This window comes from Podarcis filfolensis (genome assembly GCF_964270895.1).
Source record: "Podarcis filfolensis genome assembly, chromosome: 12".
NCBI classification, from domain to species: Eukaryota; Metazoa; Chordata; class Lepidosauria; order Squamata; family Lacertidae; genus Podarcis; species Podarcis filfolensis.
Genome location: NC_139614.1, coordinates 30,716,611 through 30,734,671, shown reverse-complemented (window position 1 = coordinate 30,734,671; position 18,061 = coordinate 30,716,611). Strand labels below are relative to the sequence as shown.

The following is an 18,061-nucleotide window of genomic DNA, read 5'->3' as shown; positions in this document are numbered from 1 at the left end:
CGGCAGTTGTCCATGCTGGCCGGCACTGATGGGAGGTGGAGGCCAACAGCATCTGAGAGGCAGCAAGTTCAGGAAGGCTGGTGTACATGATTGGCGTTATATTCAAACATGTGTTCTTAAAGCCCAATTGCCGCTTGGCTTATGAAAAAGCAGCTTTCAAAGAGGACAAGTTAGGCCACATCAAGCTTATTGAACATTGATTCTGATTTGGTTGCAGGAAGGCTATGCGGCGTGGTGTCAAGCAATTGTTATCGCATACTTCCCAGCACTTTTTCTGGTCACTTCCCGTAACTCAAAAAGTTTGATGCAGGGGGAGAAAGCAGGTTTGTTGCACAAGGGCCCCAAATCCACTTTCATTGCGCAACCTGAATTGTGGTGGGGAAGAGTGCTCTGAGGTGACTTGTGTGCCTGCGCAGTCTGCTGCCCAGGTGCTAACAGCTGATGGTCAACTTCAAGGCCCCTTCCATATTGTTTCCCTAAACGGGTGTTGGACCAGGGAACTGTTTCAAAGAGAGGACTACTCCAAAAACAAGTCCCTAAAACCCTTCAAATACAGGACTGTCTTACAGAAAATAGGACACAAGGCCACCTTAACTGCCAGTCGTCACACACTGGAGATTGTAGGGAAACACATCTATAGGCATGCTCAAGACCTAGTTCTTCCCTTTGTGGGAGAGAATTGTGGCCCATTGTAAATCTAAAATAATACAATAGCCTGGCACAGTTATTTCAGGTTATCTTCAATGAAAATGAGACCATATATTGGCCTATGATTAAGAGGTCTTAATGAATTTGTTGACATTCATGTCCATCCCTCCAAAGTGTGAATGAAAATGTTTTGTGCAAAGTCCAAGCTGTGTCAGAGATGGTGGCTGCAATACCCACCCCCACTGCACCTATTTTCTTCATTAAATAATACACATTTTTGCTCCGTCTGAAGATTTGTCTCTTTTTTGCTCTTACTTTTCTAGCATCAAACACCATCAGTAGCATGATTATGTATCCCTGCAGGTGAAATTTCCCCCACTTAATCCATTTTCACAGCAGCCATCATTTTGGTTAGTTTATGATGGTGTAAAATGAAGCTTTGAGAGGGCAGGGAGACTTTGGTTTTTGTTGTTGTTGTTTACTCTTCTAAAAAAATCAAGTTTTTGACAAAACAAAGAAGTTTATGATCCTACCCAGCAAACAGAGGAGTTCTGGGCATTATGTGGCAACCTAATTTCCTTTGCAAATAATATGTCTGAATCATTTGGATACGTATGTTTTCAAAATGTGAGCAGGCACCCTCTGATTCCAGACATTTTGTGTGTTTTCAGCACCCTGTATACTGTGTAAATGTCGTCGGGACACAGAATGCTCACAACCTTATTACCGTTTCGACAGATGGCAAAATGTGTTCCTGGAGCCTGGATATGCTCTCAACTCCACAGGTGGGTTTGTTTTTACCTACACAAGAAGAAAGTGCTGGAGTTAAAGCTGATACCCACATCATCCCTAAAAGCCCAAACTTCACATCCTATACAAACTAAAACCTGTGGATGCACTTGAAAGAGTGCAGCTTATTTCCAGCAATAGGCTCCTCTAAGAGCCAAAGCCCATTTCCTCTGCCACAAATCATGTAATTACTGTAATGCGTTAATATGCAGGTCAATTTCAAGTGAAAATGAAATAATCCATTTTAAAGCACAGGTAATCATACGAGTCGCCTGTGGTGTATATCACACTTACTCTACCGCATTCTTTAGCACATATTGACTAGATAAAGGCAAGACTAGATTGTTGTGTGGCACTCAAGAAAAGTACAGCTTATTATCTGCATCCAGTGACTATGCTAAGCAAGGAGATCATCTCAAAAGTTTGACAAATATTTTTCTGCCCTTTTTGCTCCTGTAGTCATTTGTTGCTGTAGTCATTACTGGGTTTGGCACTAACTCTTACCTTTCTAGAAAACGGACTTCTCCAACCTGGTGCCCTGCAGATGTTTAGGACTGCACCTCCTATCCCAACTGGCTATGGCTAATGGAAGTTGTAGTCCATCTGGCTGGAGAAGACTGGGAGCAAAGAGCCATTGGCCCATTCAAAATCTAGAATAGTGATTCCTGAACTGTGGCCTGTGGACCACCAGTGGTCCATGAACTTCCTTCAGGTGGTCCGCAATGATCAGCTCTCTGTAGTCAATGAAAAATTATTAAGAAAATAGTACTTTATTTCTGTAGAGACGCGGGTGACGCTGTGGGTAAAAGCTCAGTGCCTAGGACTTGCTGATCGTATGGTTGGCGGTTCGAATCCCCGCGGCGGGGTGAGCTCCCGTCGTTCGGTCCCAGCTCCTGCCCACCTAGCAGTTCGAAAGCACTCTTAAGTGCAAGTAGATAAATAGGTACCGCTTTATAGCAGGAAGGTAAACGGCGTTTCCGTGTGCTGCGCTGGTGCTGGCTCGCCAGCTGCAGCTTCGTCACGCTGGCCACGTGACCCGGAAGTGTCTTCGGACGGCACCGGCTCACAGCCTCTAGAGCGAGATGAGCGCGCAACCCTAGAGTCGGACACAACTGGCCCGTATGGGCAGGGCTACCTTTACCTTTTTACTTTATTTCTGTAATATATTCAGAAACAACTGATTGGGGGAAATTCTATTTTGCCAGGAGAGCATGGAGCTGGTGTACAATAAATCCAAGCCAGTGGCAGTTACTGGAATGGCTTTCCCAACTGGAGACGTCAATAACTTTGTAGTTGGAAGTGAAGAGGGCACTGTTTACACAGCTTGTCGTCATGGAAGGTATTTGTGTGTATGTGTGTGTGGTTTTTTTTTACTAAATGCATTTAGCTCATAGTAGATATCTCTAGGTTGCCTAGGTTACAATAAGGGCCAAAACAGACATGATGAGGGAAGTGGTCATTGTGAATTTCATAGGAGAAGTGATTCTACCTTCCAGCCTTCTACTAGCTTTGTTTCCCTAATCAAAACTCCATACCTGAAGCGCTATTAAGGGGAGTGGGGAAGGAATACGGATAGATCCTCAAGATTTGCAGCATTTTCTGGTGTTGGATGTTTCCTAAGTGTACACCTCTCTCCTTATACAGTAAAGCGGGCATTGGTGAAATATTTGAAGGCCACCAAGGTCCTGTGACAGGAATCAACTGCCACATGGCAGTGGGTCCGATTGACTTCTCCCATCTATTTGTGACATCATCATTTGACTGGACCGTCAAGCTGTGGACCACAAAGGTAAAATATGGGGTTAGCGGACCTGGTTTGGGGTGGATTTCATCCTCTTTGGGGCTCTGGCCTAGACAGAGATGGAAACCACTCACTTCCTGCACATCAGATGAGTGGGGAGAGAGTGACGGCTCCCATTCTCAACTGATGTACGTGGAGCATGGGCCTGTGTGTGTACCTGTATATGTGTCCTGCACCCATGTGTGTCCTGTGTGTGTCCTATATTTGTGTGTTTTGTGTGTATGCCTGTGAGAATGTGCATGTGGGGTGTAGGGTGGCCACACTCACTTTTGGCCATGCCCGCTACTAGCATTCATCCCTCTGAAGAGTTGGCCAAGGGTGAATGCAGCCCCCAGGCCCCCAACATGCTAACAATCCCCGATATAAAAGGAAATGGCTCCTTAGACGGCTCATAGTTCTCAAGAAGCAACCCTATACAAGGATGAGCATAGTATCTGCCCATCATATACAATAATTAAGGCTAGCAGATGATAAAGGATCCAAATGGCCCAGTGTGATATCAACCAGATGGTCTCGGCATCATCCATCGTGCTGAGAAATGCCTAAGGTCATTCACTGAAGCCAGGATTTGAATTCAAATTTTAACTGCATGTCCACACAAATATGAATGAAAATGGAGCAGTGTCAAGAATTGCTTCAGATCTAAACTCTGTTTGATTCAGTGCCCACTGCATTCCCCCCCCCCCCGGCCTTTGCTTATTATAGCTGCGAAAAGCTTAAAGTGAACTCTGTTGAGCTTTTGGTACCTACTGAAAATGCGCCCAGTTGTTTTTTTGGGTGGGTGGGTGGGTTGTAAATTCCCAATTCTTGAGAGGCTACTGTTTATTTGTTTTGATATGCTTTGAATTACCTTGTTTTAATGTGTTTCTTAAGCTCTGCTTTTTGCTGCTGTGGGATTTGCATGAAGGGCATATATATACACCCACACACCATACTTTTCTGTGCCTGCTAATATTGATGATAGAGCCAAGGAAAGGCCATTGATTGTGTGTGTGTGTGTGTGTGTGTGTGTAAATACAAATATGTGAAGGAGTGTGACAACTGCCTGGTGGAGACTGTTTGAAGCTGGCCTGAGGAACTTTACATAGGTTCTGACTTAAGCTGATGTTCTCTGGGGAGCAGTGGATTTCTTCCTGTGCGCCTTTGTACATGGACCCATGTATTCCAGTTAACCCCAGTCTGATAAATAAGATTGAAACAGACAAGCAAATATTAAGTGAAACAAAGAGGCTGTGGCAGGCTGTGGCTAATTTTCCCAGCAAGGGGAAGGCCTGCAGCAAATGTTGTGATGGTTGCCTGTTGCCCACCCCACATCTAAGGAGTCTTGAGTGTATCTCTGTGGGAAAATATGCAGCTAATTGTCGGATGTTTTGCTTGGTGTAATGCTAGGTAAAAATGGTCCTAGTCAGCCTCACGACCATTATGGGGAAGTGGTTTCCATGTGACTTGGTATATCTGGAAGGTGGCGGGGGGTTCATAAGTTGCTGTGGTCAGATTATCTCCCTGCCTCTTACAGCATTCTTGCCCACATCTACACAAAGCGTTTAAAGAACGAGATGGTTGGACAGTGTTCTCAAAACTACCAATATGAATTTGACAAAACTCCAGGAGGCAGTGGAAGACAGGCGTGCCTGGCGTGCTCTGGTCCATGGGGCCACGAAGAGTCTGACACGACTAAACAACAACAACAAAAATAGTTTTCTAAGAGTCATGGCTTCTCCCAAAGTATCATGGGAGCTGGAGTTTGTTAAGGGCGGTGGGAGTTGTTAGGAGACTCCTACTCCCTTCGCAGAACTACAATTCCCAGAGTTCCCTGGGAGGACAAATTGATTGTTAAACCACTCAGCCAAACCTGATTTAAACTGCCTTCTTTCAAGGACCTCTAGGAATTTTATTTGTGAGGAATCCAATAATTTTCTGCTAGGACCCCATTCCTATATTGATGTTAATGAGGCATGAGATCACAGCACACCATGAAAGTAGAACCGGGATGCCGAAAAGTCAAGAGATATCCTGGTGGGATGAATCTGTTGAATCTTGTATCTATTTGGGTATTACTGCTTTGAACATGTAAATTGTTTTCTAAAGGCCACCTGCTCATTAAGCTATACTAGGGATTATTAACAAATGTTAATGTGCAGCAATGGCCGTGCTCCTTATCATGTTATCATGCAGAATTATATAATACCACATGAATAAAAGCAGGCTTGAGTCTCTTAGATTTTTTTTTTTATCAAAACACCCCATTATTCTGCCTTAAATAATCTTAGCTATGGCTTCAAAAGGAAAGTGTTGGCTTCTGAGAGTAGACTGTACAGGACTGAACAGGATTTCAGGTGCAACTGTTCCTGCTACTTTTGAGCCATTAACTTAAAAACATGTATGGCCTAAATAACATGGTTGTATAGGAGAATATTCGTGTTAGAGATGCCCTGGAAATTTTTCTTTGGGGAATGACCATAAAATACTTTACCCATGAAAAAGCAACACCTTGTGGTTTGCTGTCAGCATGGTTCAGACAAATGAGGAGTTAGTATTCTGTTCAAATGCAGCCATGTCACTCTGTTATAGGCACCCCCCCCCCTAAAATAACTCCATATATGTAATTGTACCAAAAGTATACATTTACATGGATTGTTATATTGGCCTCAGTTTCTTACTTTTAAGGAATATTTTTTTGACTGACATTTTCACTGAAAATGAGTAACGAGAAACATTTTTGCACTTTCTAAAAAGGCCAGCAGAGAGTAAGGATGGAGAACAAGAAGCAAATATTAAGTGAAACAAGAGGCCCTCTCAAAAGAGAGGGGCCCAAAGGAGAGCAAACAAGGGAGAACAATTAATACTGTACTAAATGACTGCAGGGAAAAGAAACAGATTAGAACCAAACTGCAGCTCATGCTAAAGGCATCTTTGCAGTGGCACCAATGTGGCTTTGCTGCCTAAAGTATCAGCTTCAGAAGAGGGATTTTCCTCAGGACTGCAGCAAGAGAGGAAGGGGTTGAATTCTCTATCCATGCCTGCTATGATCCTCATAATTATCACATGCACACGTGCAATTTGCCTTTTTTTAAAAAAACCTTGCACATTAAATGCAAAGAATCATGTCATGTCATGTCATGTCTAGTTTAGGACTTGGATGGTGTCAGCTCACCCAGAAGCATATAATAGTCCAATAGTCCACTGGAGAGCCAGCGTGGTGTAGTGGTTAAGAGCGGTAGTCTCGTAATCTGGTGAACCGGATTTGCGTCTCTGCTCCTCCACATGCAGCTGCTGGGTGACCTTGGGCCAGTCACACTTCTCTGAAGTCTCTCAGCCCCACTCACCTCATAGAGTGTTTGTTGTGGGGAAGGAAGGGAAAAGGAGATTGTTAGCCGCTTTGAGACTCCTTTGGGTAGTGATAAAGCGGGATATCAAACCCAAACTCTTCTTCTTCTGGATTGATCCTGGGACCTTCTGCATACAAGGAATTGCTCTGCCACTGAACCATGACCTTTCCCTGAAATTTAACAATTGGGGGAATTGTTAAAATGAAAGCTCACTTGACATATAAACGGTGATTATCCTGAAACAGCTCAGGATCCTCTTGCCGAGCAATTGGAAGTTCCATCTGGTGGAGATTGCCAGAGATTTTCCTCTCCCATGAAAGCTTAGCTGCCCTGCTCTGGTCATTCATAAATATGCCCACACTCTCCATGCCCCTTTACAGAATGTCTAATGTGCCCATTTTGGCAGCATTAAGTAGTTTACACTAGGGGCTTGTCCATACAGGAGCAGAGTGTGGATTTACAACAGCTTGTCTCCCCATTAATGCTAGGGCAGCCACATAATTACCTCCCCATTATTATCTCAGACCTCCCCACCCCCCTTTTAAACGAAGTGTGCTTTTAATTCTTGGAAAGTCCAAATTTGGTGGGGGCATGCATTTAAAGTGGAAAAGGTCTGGGACAACTCTAGGATAGGGTCCACATTTTTGTTCTGGTGTGTTCAAGTCGTGGGTCAATTTCTTTCTGTATTGTACCACAAAACAATACTGGCCATATAACAGAGGTGCAGATGTAATCATGCAATGCTCTTTAAAATGTAAGCGTGTTAAGTGATTTTAAAAATTATTTTATCAGTGTGGCCCTGCTGAATTAATGTTTATATTATATTAATATCATATATTAGTATTGTATTGTACCGTACCACATGTTATTGTAAGGTCCCCCATCTCTGAGTACCAAGAGACAACAGGGTTGCCTGTGCTTATCCTGGGTTCAGTTTCCTTGGAATGAAGGTCAATGGAGGCTGTGGTATCCTTAGGTTATGTGGTTCTATTTATACAACCTGACCATAGGATGGAGGTGCTCACTGCATTAAGACTTCAGAATTTATTGCCTCCCCATTAGGTTTCCAGAAAAGCCCCAAGCCATGCTCTGGGTACAGTATAGGGCAAGACAAGCCTCTGTGTCTTCAGCTTCCAGCATCAGCCAAAACTCTCTCACACACCCAGCCCCCCCCCCGGCCCCCTGTTCTCCATCCTAGGATGGCATGGCATCCAGCCAGGTGAGGTAGTAAAAGGTTCACCCATTTCTCTCTGTGGCAACATGTCTTTGGACATATACGTGGCAGTCCAGCTGACTAGCTAAGGCAACCTGTCTGACTTAGTTCAGTGGCCTCTTCTACTAGATTCTAAACCTTGCTGCATCAAGGATCACAGGCCTGGAAGGGACCAATGAATATCATCCAGACTGACCCCGCCCCCCCTTAAACCTATAACGATATTATTGTTATGGTAAAGGTTTTTCTATTGCTATAGAACAGAAGTTCTTGTTTTGCTTGGCCAGACCTTCAACAGTGTCCTTAATAGAAAGCCATGGCATACATTGTAGCATAAATAAATACCCTTTCAATTAGCAAGGAAAAAACCTCTAAATGAAAATTAACAAACGTGGATAAAAGAGTTCACTCCCTCTGCACTCAAGTCACATTAAACTTCACTGTCTTCAGAGCAGGAAGCAGTTTATAGTATCGTATTTGCAAACACACCCAAGACTCATCTAGACTGTATCAGCCACATGAAGTAAGGAAGTAAGACAAAAGTGGCATAAAGAATTTTCTTCTGCCTTGGCTAGAGAAACCACATGGCCAGACCTCAGGGAGACTACTGGTATGAACGTGGGTGGCATGATCTGGTTTTTAAGTTATATACAATTTAGGAAACAAACTTATTCCCCTTTGCTGAGTGAACATTACAGCAGAACTAGGGGATGAACAAGACTTTCTTGTGGATCTCAAATGAATCTACCCTAAAAGCCCAGCCACTGCAACATTCCTTTCCCAGTCCCCTTATTTGTTTTATTCCATTTCAAAGTGCAGTAGCAAAAAAGGCATTTCTTTACTTATCTAATTTAGTAGTTTCACTGTTTCAAAGTCCTTGCAGTTAGACTTGTGGTCCTACCTGGTCCGTACCACCCCACAGGAGCCAATGTGGGTTTTAACCTAGGATGTGCAGCCTAGATGGCCGCTTCACTGCTTTGAGCAGGGAATGCATTGAGGGGGGGGGAAAGTTATCAGCCTTTTATGGGATATAGGGAACAGATTATACTGAGTCAGACCATTGATCCATCTAGTTCTGCATTCTCTCTACACCAGCTGGCAGCAAGTCTCTAATGTAAAATTTCCCAAACTTGGGTCTCCAGCTGTTTTGGGACTACAGTTCCCATCATCCCTGACCACCAGTCCTGCTAGCTAGGGATGGTGGCAGTTGCAGTCCAAAAACAGCTGGAGACCCAAGTTTGGGAAAGCCTGCTGTAATGTTTCAGACAGGAAACCTTCTAGCCTGACTTGGAGTTGTCAGGAGTTGAACCTGGGACCTGCAGCCTACGAGGCATGTGCTGTATCATTGAACTATGATCACCTCGGGCATTTCCAGAAGGCCCAGATGCATGGCACTGAACTCAGCCAGGAGCACCCATAGGAGCTATTCTTTGTGCATCACCCTAATCCAGTTTGTAAACTCGCTCACTTAATTGCCTGTGCTGAGTAAGAATCCTCTCCAGGTGACCTAGTAAAGGTAAGGGGACCCCTGACCATTAGGTCCAGTCGTATCCGACTCTGGGGTTGCAGTGCTCATCTCCCTTTATTGGCTGAGGGAGCCAGCGTACAGCTTCCGGGTCATGTGGCCAGCATGACTAAGCCACTTCTGGCGAACCAGAGCAGCGCACGGAAACGCTGTTTACCTTCCCGCCAGAGTGGTACCTATTTGTCTACTTGCACTTTGATGTGCTTTCAAAGTGCTAGGTTGGCAGGAGCTGGGACCGAGCAACGGGAGCTCACCCCGTCGCAGGGATTCGAACCGCCGACGTTCTGATCAGCAAGTCCTAGGCTCTGTGGTTTAACCCACAGCGCCACCTGCGTCCCACACCAGGTGACCTGACAGAGAAGCAAAAGCCGGTTCTCTCTTCATCCTTGTAAGGCCACAAATGTCTAACAGAAGAAATATAGTAAACATGTTTGAGGGTTAGTAATGGGGGGCGGGGGCAGGAGGACTAGATTTGCAAGGCTGCCCTACTTGGTAATCCTAAAACCAGATATCTTCTGAAAATATGTCTACTTCTGAAGTGTCCTACAGATGAAAAATTAAAAGCGTCCTAGTCATTACAGTGAGCTACATGGTCTAGCTGTAGATCCGTCAGTAAGTAGCATTCTGGCTTACTTGGGGATCTGCCTGTCTGTTGTACGAGCTCAGCATTTTGAGTTTTGTCCAGAAGCAAAGCAATGAATGAATTTTCTTCAGAGCTCAATTTTGTTGTCAGAAAGCCAAACTGACTCAGAGGAATGGGTGGAGCTGCTTGTTCAGACAGGATTTTTACTTTTTGCCCTTTACCTCTGGAGCCAGAGGTCTGGCTCCCATCCAGCTGTATGAGGAGAAGATTATGGTCTTTCTCTAGGTAATTTGAAGGAGCAAAACCAAAGTGAAGTCAGGTGATCAAAAGCCGGCACTGAGTTTTTCCACAATGTTTCTCTTGATTTTGCTTATCTATTCCACTCTAACCACACGGTTTCCCCCCCTTCTTTTTAAAGACTTCATGAGCAGTTTCTTGTATGCACAAAATTGCAGATCTGTTCATGTAGGATGAACTATCAGTGGCTCTCAACTCTGAGGTTTTGTGGACCTCTCAAAAATTGCCGGGAACCACTTAATAAACTTTATTTCTTCTACTGTGACAATATCATCAAAACCAGCACAGCATTATGAAAATCACAGGTCGGGCAACTGGCATGGATCCCTTTAACTGGAAAAAATATATATCATGAAACTCACAGGTCCTAGTCCATGGCCTTGATAGTCTCTTCAATAAATATGGCCCTAGTCAAAACACCCTCAGTCTCCATTACAATAAAAGAAATAAATCAAATGCAAGGCCAGCTACAGCATAGCTGTCAACTTTTCCCTTTTCTTGTGAGAAATCCTATTCGGAATAAGGGAATTTCCCTTTAAAAAAGAAAAACGTTGACAGCTATGAGCTGCAGAAGTTCTTGGCTGTACCACCTTATGAAGCCAACATGGGGGAGATGTTTTGTGAACATTTTTGGCCAGAGAATTCACCATCTGCCCTCAGTGATTCCATGTGCTCCTTGGGGAGAGTCTTGAAACTATTCATGGGGTGAGGGGTGGAGAAGCGTTAGGTGCTGAAGCAAATGGATCAACAGTCCTTTGCTTCAAGCCAATTATGCTTAGTTTGCTAAGGAGGTGTATGCAGATTTTGGATCTTAAGTTTGGATGCCATGGATTGAACTTGAGGCCTTCTGCATTTAAAGCAAGTGCTTCACTGAGCTATGGTCTCTCCCCATCTGAACGGCTACTGAAAGAATTGCAGTGAGGGCTGATGCCATCCCTTGAATCGTTTTTCTTTGCTCAGAGAGCCCTTTTATACATGCTTTGCTGTAGTTAATCAGTCCTAACAGTGCAAATGGGAGCTGGACCAGGGCAAAAGTCTCCCCATGCTATGTTGGTGGGAAATGAAACTGCTTGCAGTCTGGCAATGGGATGCCCTATAGTTTAACATTTGCACTTCTCTCAATTTTGCAATGCAGTTCTCCAACCCCCAAATGTGCACAAAAATGCATACATTAAGAGAAAATGTGCATAGGCTTCCAGTCCCACCTGCCTTAATGGAGGCATCCCCCACGATGACGGAGGATTGTTGGCGAACAAAAAACAAGGATGGCAGAGGGTAAATCATCCTTACAAATTCCCTCCAGGGAATGGGCTTTGCTCGCAGTTCGTCTTGGTACCTGGCTCTCACTCCGGCATGGAATGTGGAAGGCAGGGAGGCGCTGAGTACAAAAGCACTTCACCTGGTGAAAACCCTCCTACGTCGCCATTAAGTAGAGGTTATCCGTTTAGTTGGATTTATAGTTGATTTTAAAGTACCAGCGCGTTATGGAAAAGGGTTGCAACAACATATTGCGGAACATATCAGCTACAGGGATCAAGGGTTTGAACTGAGATAAGATTTTCTTTAGTGTGGGAATCGTTTGGGGAGAGGGAAACCCATGGTTTGTTTATTCTAAGCTTCTTTTATATATTTATGATTTGGCAATCCTCTTCAGAATACAAGATAAAAATAGATTTACAAGTGAGGAAGGGATGTTGGAGTAATATTGATATTAACAAGCAAAAATAGAAGTTGCATGTGATCTGAAATGAAGAAAGGGGGAGGGACTCAAGTATGACTGTGTTGGAAAGACAGTAATTCCCCTCACCTCTGTTTAAAAACAACAGCCAAGGAAAAACAGACTGAGATTTGTTTGTGCTGTTGTGTTTGTGAGATTTGTTTGACGGATTGTAATCTAAGATAAAGTTTAATTGGGCCATAAATCTCTTGCTGGAAGGAAAAGAATTTGGGGTGTGTGATAAGAACGCTGCAGAGATTCTGGGAGTTGGAAAAGGAGTATTAAATCTTCAGTGCTGAGAAAACTGCCCACCTTTTCCTAGGCTGAGATGAAAATGGCGAAGATCTGTGACATGTTTTACTAGTGAGACAGAATGGTTTCTAGCAGACTGTCGCCTGTTCCGAGACATAGAAACAAGGACTGAGAGATAAGACTTCTGAGAAACTTTGAGATTCAGTTCCGCCCCAAATCATGATGGGAGAAAACAACAACTGGGAAGTGAAAGAAACAACACCATATATGGACAGAAGGAATCTCCAGTTTTCACACGCAGAACAGAATAAAGATAATAGTTGGAGTTCCACACCTGAAGCATTATAAATTTATATATTATAACATCACAAATGGAAATCATTAATTATGTAGCTGTTGACTAAGGGATGATTATTATAACTGAAATGTAACTGGTATTAATTAAGACTATGCAACACAGTGATATAAGATCGGAAATGCACCTGTTCCACCATGCAGGGAGCCATTTTAACTGAAATGTATTATTAGGAAGTTGAATGGCATTCTGATAATTGTATAATTTGGGAATTAATTGTTACTGTTATAATTTAGCTATTATTGGGGGTATATTGGAAAACAATTTTTTTAAATTTACAAAAAAGGTGTGCATAAAAATGTATATCTTAATGACAGTAACACAAAAATGAATGCTATTGTGGGGAATTGCTTGCAAAATTATGTATGCTAGACAAAATTGCTTCTAAAAATTGGTATATTAGAAGAAATGCACAATAAATGCTGACAATTTTTGTGCAGACATATATATATATATATATATATATATATATATATATATATATATCTCTGCAAACTGAACTCAAGTCTGGAAAAAAGAGAAGTGGTGGGAAAATGATATTGACCGATTCATCTCTACTTCCAAATGGTGACTTAGGTAGTGAGAAAAGCTCATGAAAATTCAACACAGAATTAATGTGTGAGTGAAATATAAGTAGGTTTACTCAGTTCTGATAAGCCATAGTCGCCAGGTTTGCTGCTGATATACATTTGTGGAAATGCTGCTTTAGACAAAGAAAGCTGGGAATCAAGCAGAGGATTTAGCCTTCAGTTGTAATTGTGAAACCACTTATTCTACAGAAGTCCCTTTGAAGTTAATGGGCTCTCCTGCAGACGGTGGCTGGAGGCTTGCAGACAGATTCTGGAGGCTTGCAGCAGCTCATCTGCCTGCAGTGCTGGCATAATGCCTCTCCACTCTCTGTGCTACCCCACGGTTGGTGATGTTGATCTGACACATCAGGTAACAGGCTTGATATTAAGCAGGGGTGGGTTTTTTTGTTTTTTGTTTTGCTGATGTTGCAATTTTTCATCTTATTTGTTCCTTGCTTGGTTTGTATATATTCCCCTTTCTCCAGTTTGAAGAACCTGAGTCAGATTATATCACAGACAAGCAAAATATAACAATGTGCAGATGACGGTTAAAATGAGCATATTCTGCACAATCTAACACGATCACAGCACCATTAAAAAGAGAGAGATTAGCCAGCTCCATATGCTTTTCTCGATCAAGTTGTTTTCTCCATTCTCCAAAGGGATTCCAACAAAGCCTCTCTAGGAAGGAAACTCCATCATCAGGGTTCTACCACCAAGAAGACCTAGCTCTGTGTGTCACTGTCAGTCTAGTGCAGGCATCCCCAAACTTGGTCCTCCAGATGTTTTGGGACTACAATTCCCACTATCCCTGACCGCTGGTCCTTTTAGCTAGGGATGATGGGAGTTGTAGTCCCAAAACATTTGGAGGGCCGAGTTTGGGGATGCCTGGTCTAGTACTTGGCTAAGTAACCTTTGGCCTTCCTGATGTTTCTGGACTACAGCTCTCACAATTCCCGATCATAAGCTAGCTATGTTGCTGGGCCACAGGTTCCCCAGCCTTTGTCTAGCTTTTCACACAGAAGACCTAAAAGGGTGGTTTGGTTCCTATGTGGTGTTCTCACAAGAAACCAATTTCAGGCCCAAGATAAAACGTTTCGAGAAGGTGTGGGCATGTAGCCCTTGGCGTAATTTCCAAAGCTGACTGCGACGGATCAGTCTAGACAACTCTGGCAAGAACAGTCTCATTCTCCTTTCGTAGGAAGCGAGAAGGAGAAAGAAGGAGGTGGTGGGAAGCAGTACTATTTTTCTAGGAAAATGAGGTGCCACAACTCACCCTTTTTCTCTAATAATGGAAATGGCTCCCACGTGAAAGGTGCCAGAACTCAGTTCCGGCGAGTTCCAACTGGAAAAAGCCCTGTTTAGGAAGACAGTGCAAATGGGCGTGGGGGGGAGGTCTGCTTTTGACATTGGTCTTGCCCACAGCTGGCTTGGGTTCTTCCCCTTGGTGGGCCCACCCCACTGGCAGATTACCTCAGAAGGAATACATGACTTGACAGTAAAAAGGATTGCCCACCCCGCTTTTGGAGGCTTACCAAAAGTAAGCAAAACTTAACAATGAGGCTGGTAGCAGTTATGCTTGGTCTCTAGGTTATTCACTCCTTCAAAATCATCATCTGTGAACCCCTCCTGTCTAGGCATTAGAACTTTGACCCTCAAGAGGCAAATTAACTACAAACCCCATAATTTGGACTCTCCTCCAAACCTGTACCAAAGTTTTGCCGTTATTTACAGTGTTTTGCAGAGAAACCTCCACATTCTGTAGCGCTCCACAAACTGATTAATTGATACATCAAACACAAGGTTCGTGCTTAACTACAAGCCCCCAAATTTGGGATCCTCTGCAAACAGCGCGACCACCATCAACCATTCTCAGCTGCAAGCAGGGCTTCCCTTCAGACTGGAATCAGCTTTGCCTATAGTCCCTGAGGGGACATAGATCAGAGCCCCCCAGTAACATCCTCTCACCAAACCTTTGAAACAACCTATTTTCCCCTGGCTGTCAACAAATGTTAAATTTTCTGTTATGTCAGAGTGAGGAAATGTACTGGGGATCTTACATATGCAGGGATGTCTTGGATAATAAATCACTTTTGAGTCTATATGACTGATGACCCATGAAATCTCCACAGGCCTTCTAGTTTTAACAGTCACAAACACTAATCTTGGCTGTCGGAGGAAACTAGTGTATTCTATTGAGCCATAGTAAACTTTCCACTTGAAAGCATGGTAGTTACCGAATGGTTATTGAAAAGAGCTTGCTGAGAAGCAATAGTGATTCCTTGGCTCTCTTTCTGACATGAGGCTGGGCCCCCTTTTGGTGCTATTTTTCCTAATACACAAATAAACACCAGGACTGTTCATGTCCCATATTTTATTTTAATGCCTTGTCTGCTTACTAGTGTACAGACATCACACAGTGCTGTGCCACAATGTTGAAGTTCTTTGGAGCTATGTCTATGTTGTCTTGCACTCCAACTTTTTGTACTGACTCTTATTGTATGTATGCATAATGATGGATGCATCAATGTGGGGTTTAAAGATTCTGAACATGTGCAGAGTGTTTTCCTCCAATCGTTGAAAAAGAGCAAAGCCTGCAGGCCCTAGGCAGTCCTGAGCCATGGCTTTTATTCTTTTAGAACCAAAGCATTCTTAGCCATCTTGTTGGCCTCATCCATTGGGATCTCCTTACATCCTTAGCTGCAGGAGTATTCAGTTATCAAGGAAGCAAAAGGAGAGACAAGAGTTAATGCACAGTAAGAATTGCAGCACCGGCCCATGTGAGTCACAACTCAACAGATTTTATAAAACAGCTAAGGAGATTAACTCAATAACCAGTTTACCTGTCAGCATCAAGTCCTCCCCCCTCCCAAAATACCCCTAACACATCTTCAAAAAACTGCTGCCTGACAGACTGATGCTTTCCAGAGTCAGGTGGTGTCTGGCTTGAGGAATTCACTGTGTTTCCCCCCTTCTCTCTCGGTGTTAAGCATTTTCATAGGTGAGGTTTAAGCCATTTATCACTTATCACATTCCTATGCCTTCCTTAAGGAGTTCAGAATGGGATCCATTTTATTCTATTGCCATTTTGCCCTCGCAACATCCTGGGAGGCAGGCAGGCTGAAAAAGAGTTAATGACCCCCAGGTCAGGCAGTGAGCTTCACAGCTGAATGGAAATTTGAACCCAGGGCTCTCGTTCAAGCCCAATACTTTATCCACTATACCGAACCTGCTCTTCTTATCCATCTTGCATGGTTGTCAGATGCACATTAAATGTGTATATTTACCACTTGTATATTGCATTGGTGTTTGGATAGCTCAGTCGGTAGAGTTTGAGACTCTTAATCTTAGGGTCGTGGGTTCAAGCCAAAAGATTTCTGCATTGCAGGGGGTAGGACTACAGTAGATTACTCTTGTGGTCCCTTCCACCTCTATGATTCCAACTGATGGGAATGATTGGTGGAGCATCTGCTTTGCTTGCAGAAGGTCCCAGGTTCAATCTTTGGCATTCTAGGTATGGATTTGAGGGACCCCTGTCTGCAACCCTGGAGACCCACTGATAATCAGCATAGTCAGGTCAACAATCTGATTCAGCATATGGCATCTTCCTACCTTCTTCCACTGTTCCTCTAGCTGTGTCCCATGTCTGCGTCATGCTCTGACTTAAGGTGGATCATGCTAAAATTACCACTGCCATTTTCTTTTTGCTCTTGCTGTGAAGGGTTTTAAAAAAAGGAAGGAAGGAACTAAAGGGGAAGAGAGATTGGACACAGTAAGTAACTGAAAGTAGCTTCTGTGTAATAGATGAAGCTTAAAGGTGAGTCCTGGCTCTAAGAAGGTTGCATATTAAAGCAAAGAACTAGTATTAGAGGCATACTGGACTGGAGGTACTACACAATCATCATGGCTAATAGACACTTTTAAAACCATCCAGGTTGATGGGCATCACTACATGTTTTGGCAGAAAATCCCATAGTTTAACTTGGCACTGGGCAAAATAGTGATTCCTTTTGTCTACCTTGCATCTTCATTGGATGACTCCAGGCTTTAGCATTATGAGAAAGCCAATTTTGCCAACTTTGGTTTTTCCTCTTAAGATTTCTTTATACTACTACTTTCCCTGTAAGCACTGTGATCATAGTGTTGTTGTGAGAAGGCTGAAATGGGCACAAGGAGAAACCACTGCTTGGGACTCCTTGAAGACAGACATGCTTCATATCTTGATGCTGAAATGCACAACACAGTGTGTGGCTTAACTAACTTTCTTGCGTTATCTGCTCTGCACATAGAACATTTTCCTGCTTTCCACTTGTGGCACAGATTGTGTTGATCTGTGGTGTTATGCTTATCATATGTGGATGGTATTGATTGGTGCTGGGGAACTTGCAAGTACATACAATTGTTGGATGGGGTGGATAAAGAAAAATGTATGTGTGGGGGGGTGGTTTAGCTGTTGTGTAAGACTTATTTTATTTCTATTGTGCACATAAAAAGCAGTTCTTCCTAACAGACTATGCACTAGACCCAGAAAAGACTGTTGACACTCATAGTTTGGAGTAAGTCCTGCCAGTTAGAATCAAGTTCTTTTCATCATTGAAACATGGCCTGAATGTGCATATATACAAACAACTAAGCATATACAGATTTTATGCAAATTAGAACAATGTGCCAGCTTGCCAGGTCTTTTTATGTACCTAGCAGCTGCCCAGACACTGACACTTACTTCTGAGTAAACATGCCTAGAATTGCACAGTAAATCCCCTGCACCAGTGACCCAAGTTCTTTCTCATTGGTTCCTTCCTATGAACGCAGCTATGATGCCCTGACTTTAAAAGAAACCACAAAGCCTAATCATCATTTTATCTCCAGACTTAGTCTGCTCTTGGAACCCTTCCCTCTTGCCCCCTTTTTATTCTCCTCTTGTAATAGCTTCCACATGCTCATGCAAAAGCGTGGCACATTTTTAAAATCCTTGGCATAGAA

At 43.3% G+C, this 18,061-nt stretch overlaps 1 protein-coding gene across 11 annotated transcripts in view; it reads left to right on the top strand.

Moving 5' to 3' along the window:
* Positions 1–18,061, top strand: part of DYNC1I1 (dynein cytoplasmic 1 intermediate chain 1) — a 228,848-nt gene that overhangs the window by 166,589 nt on the left and 44,198 nt on the right. For all 11 annotated transcript variants that reach the window (XM_083578649.1, XM_083578648.1, XM_083578641.1 and 8 more), the window contains 3 exons: positions 1,320–1,433; positions 2,643–2,776; positions 3,082–3,226. In XM_083578649.1, coding sequence (XP_083434775.1) covers positions 1,320–1,433; positions 2,643–2,776; positions 3,082–3,226 — 393 coding nt within the window. The remainder of the gene's footprint in view (positions 1–1,319; positions 1,434–2,642; positions 2,777–3,081; positions 3,227–18,061) is intronic.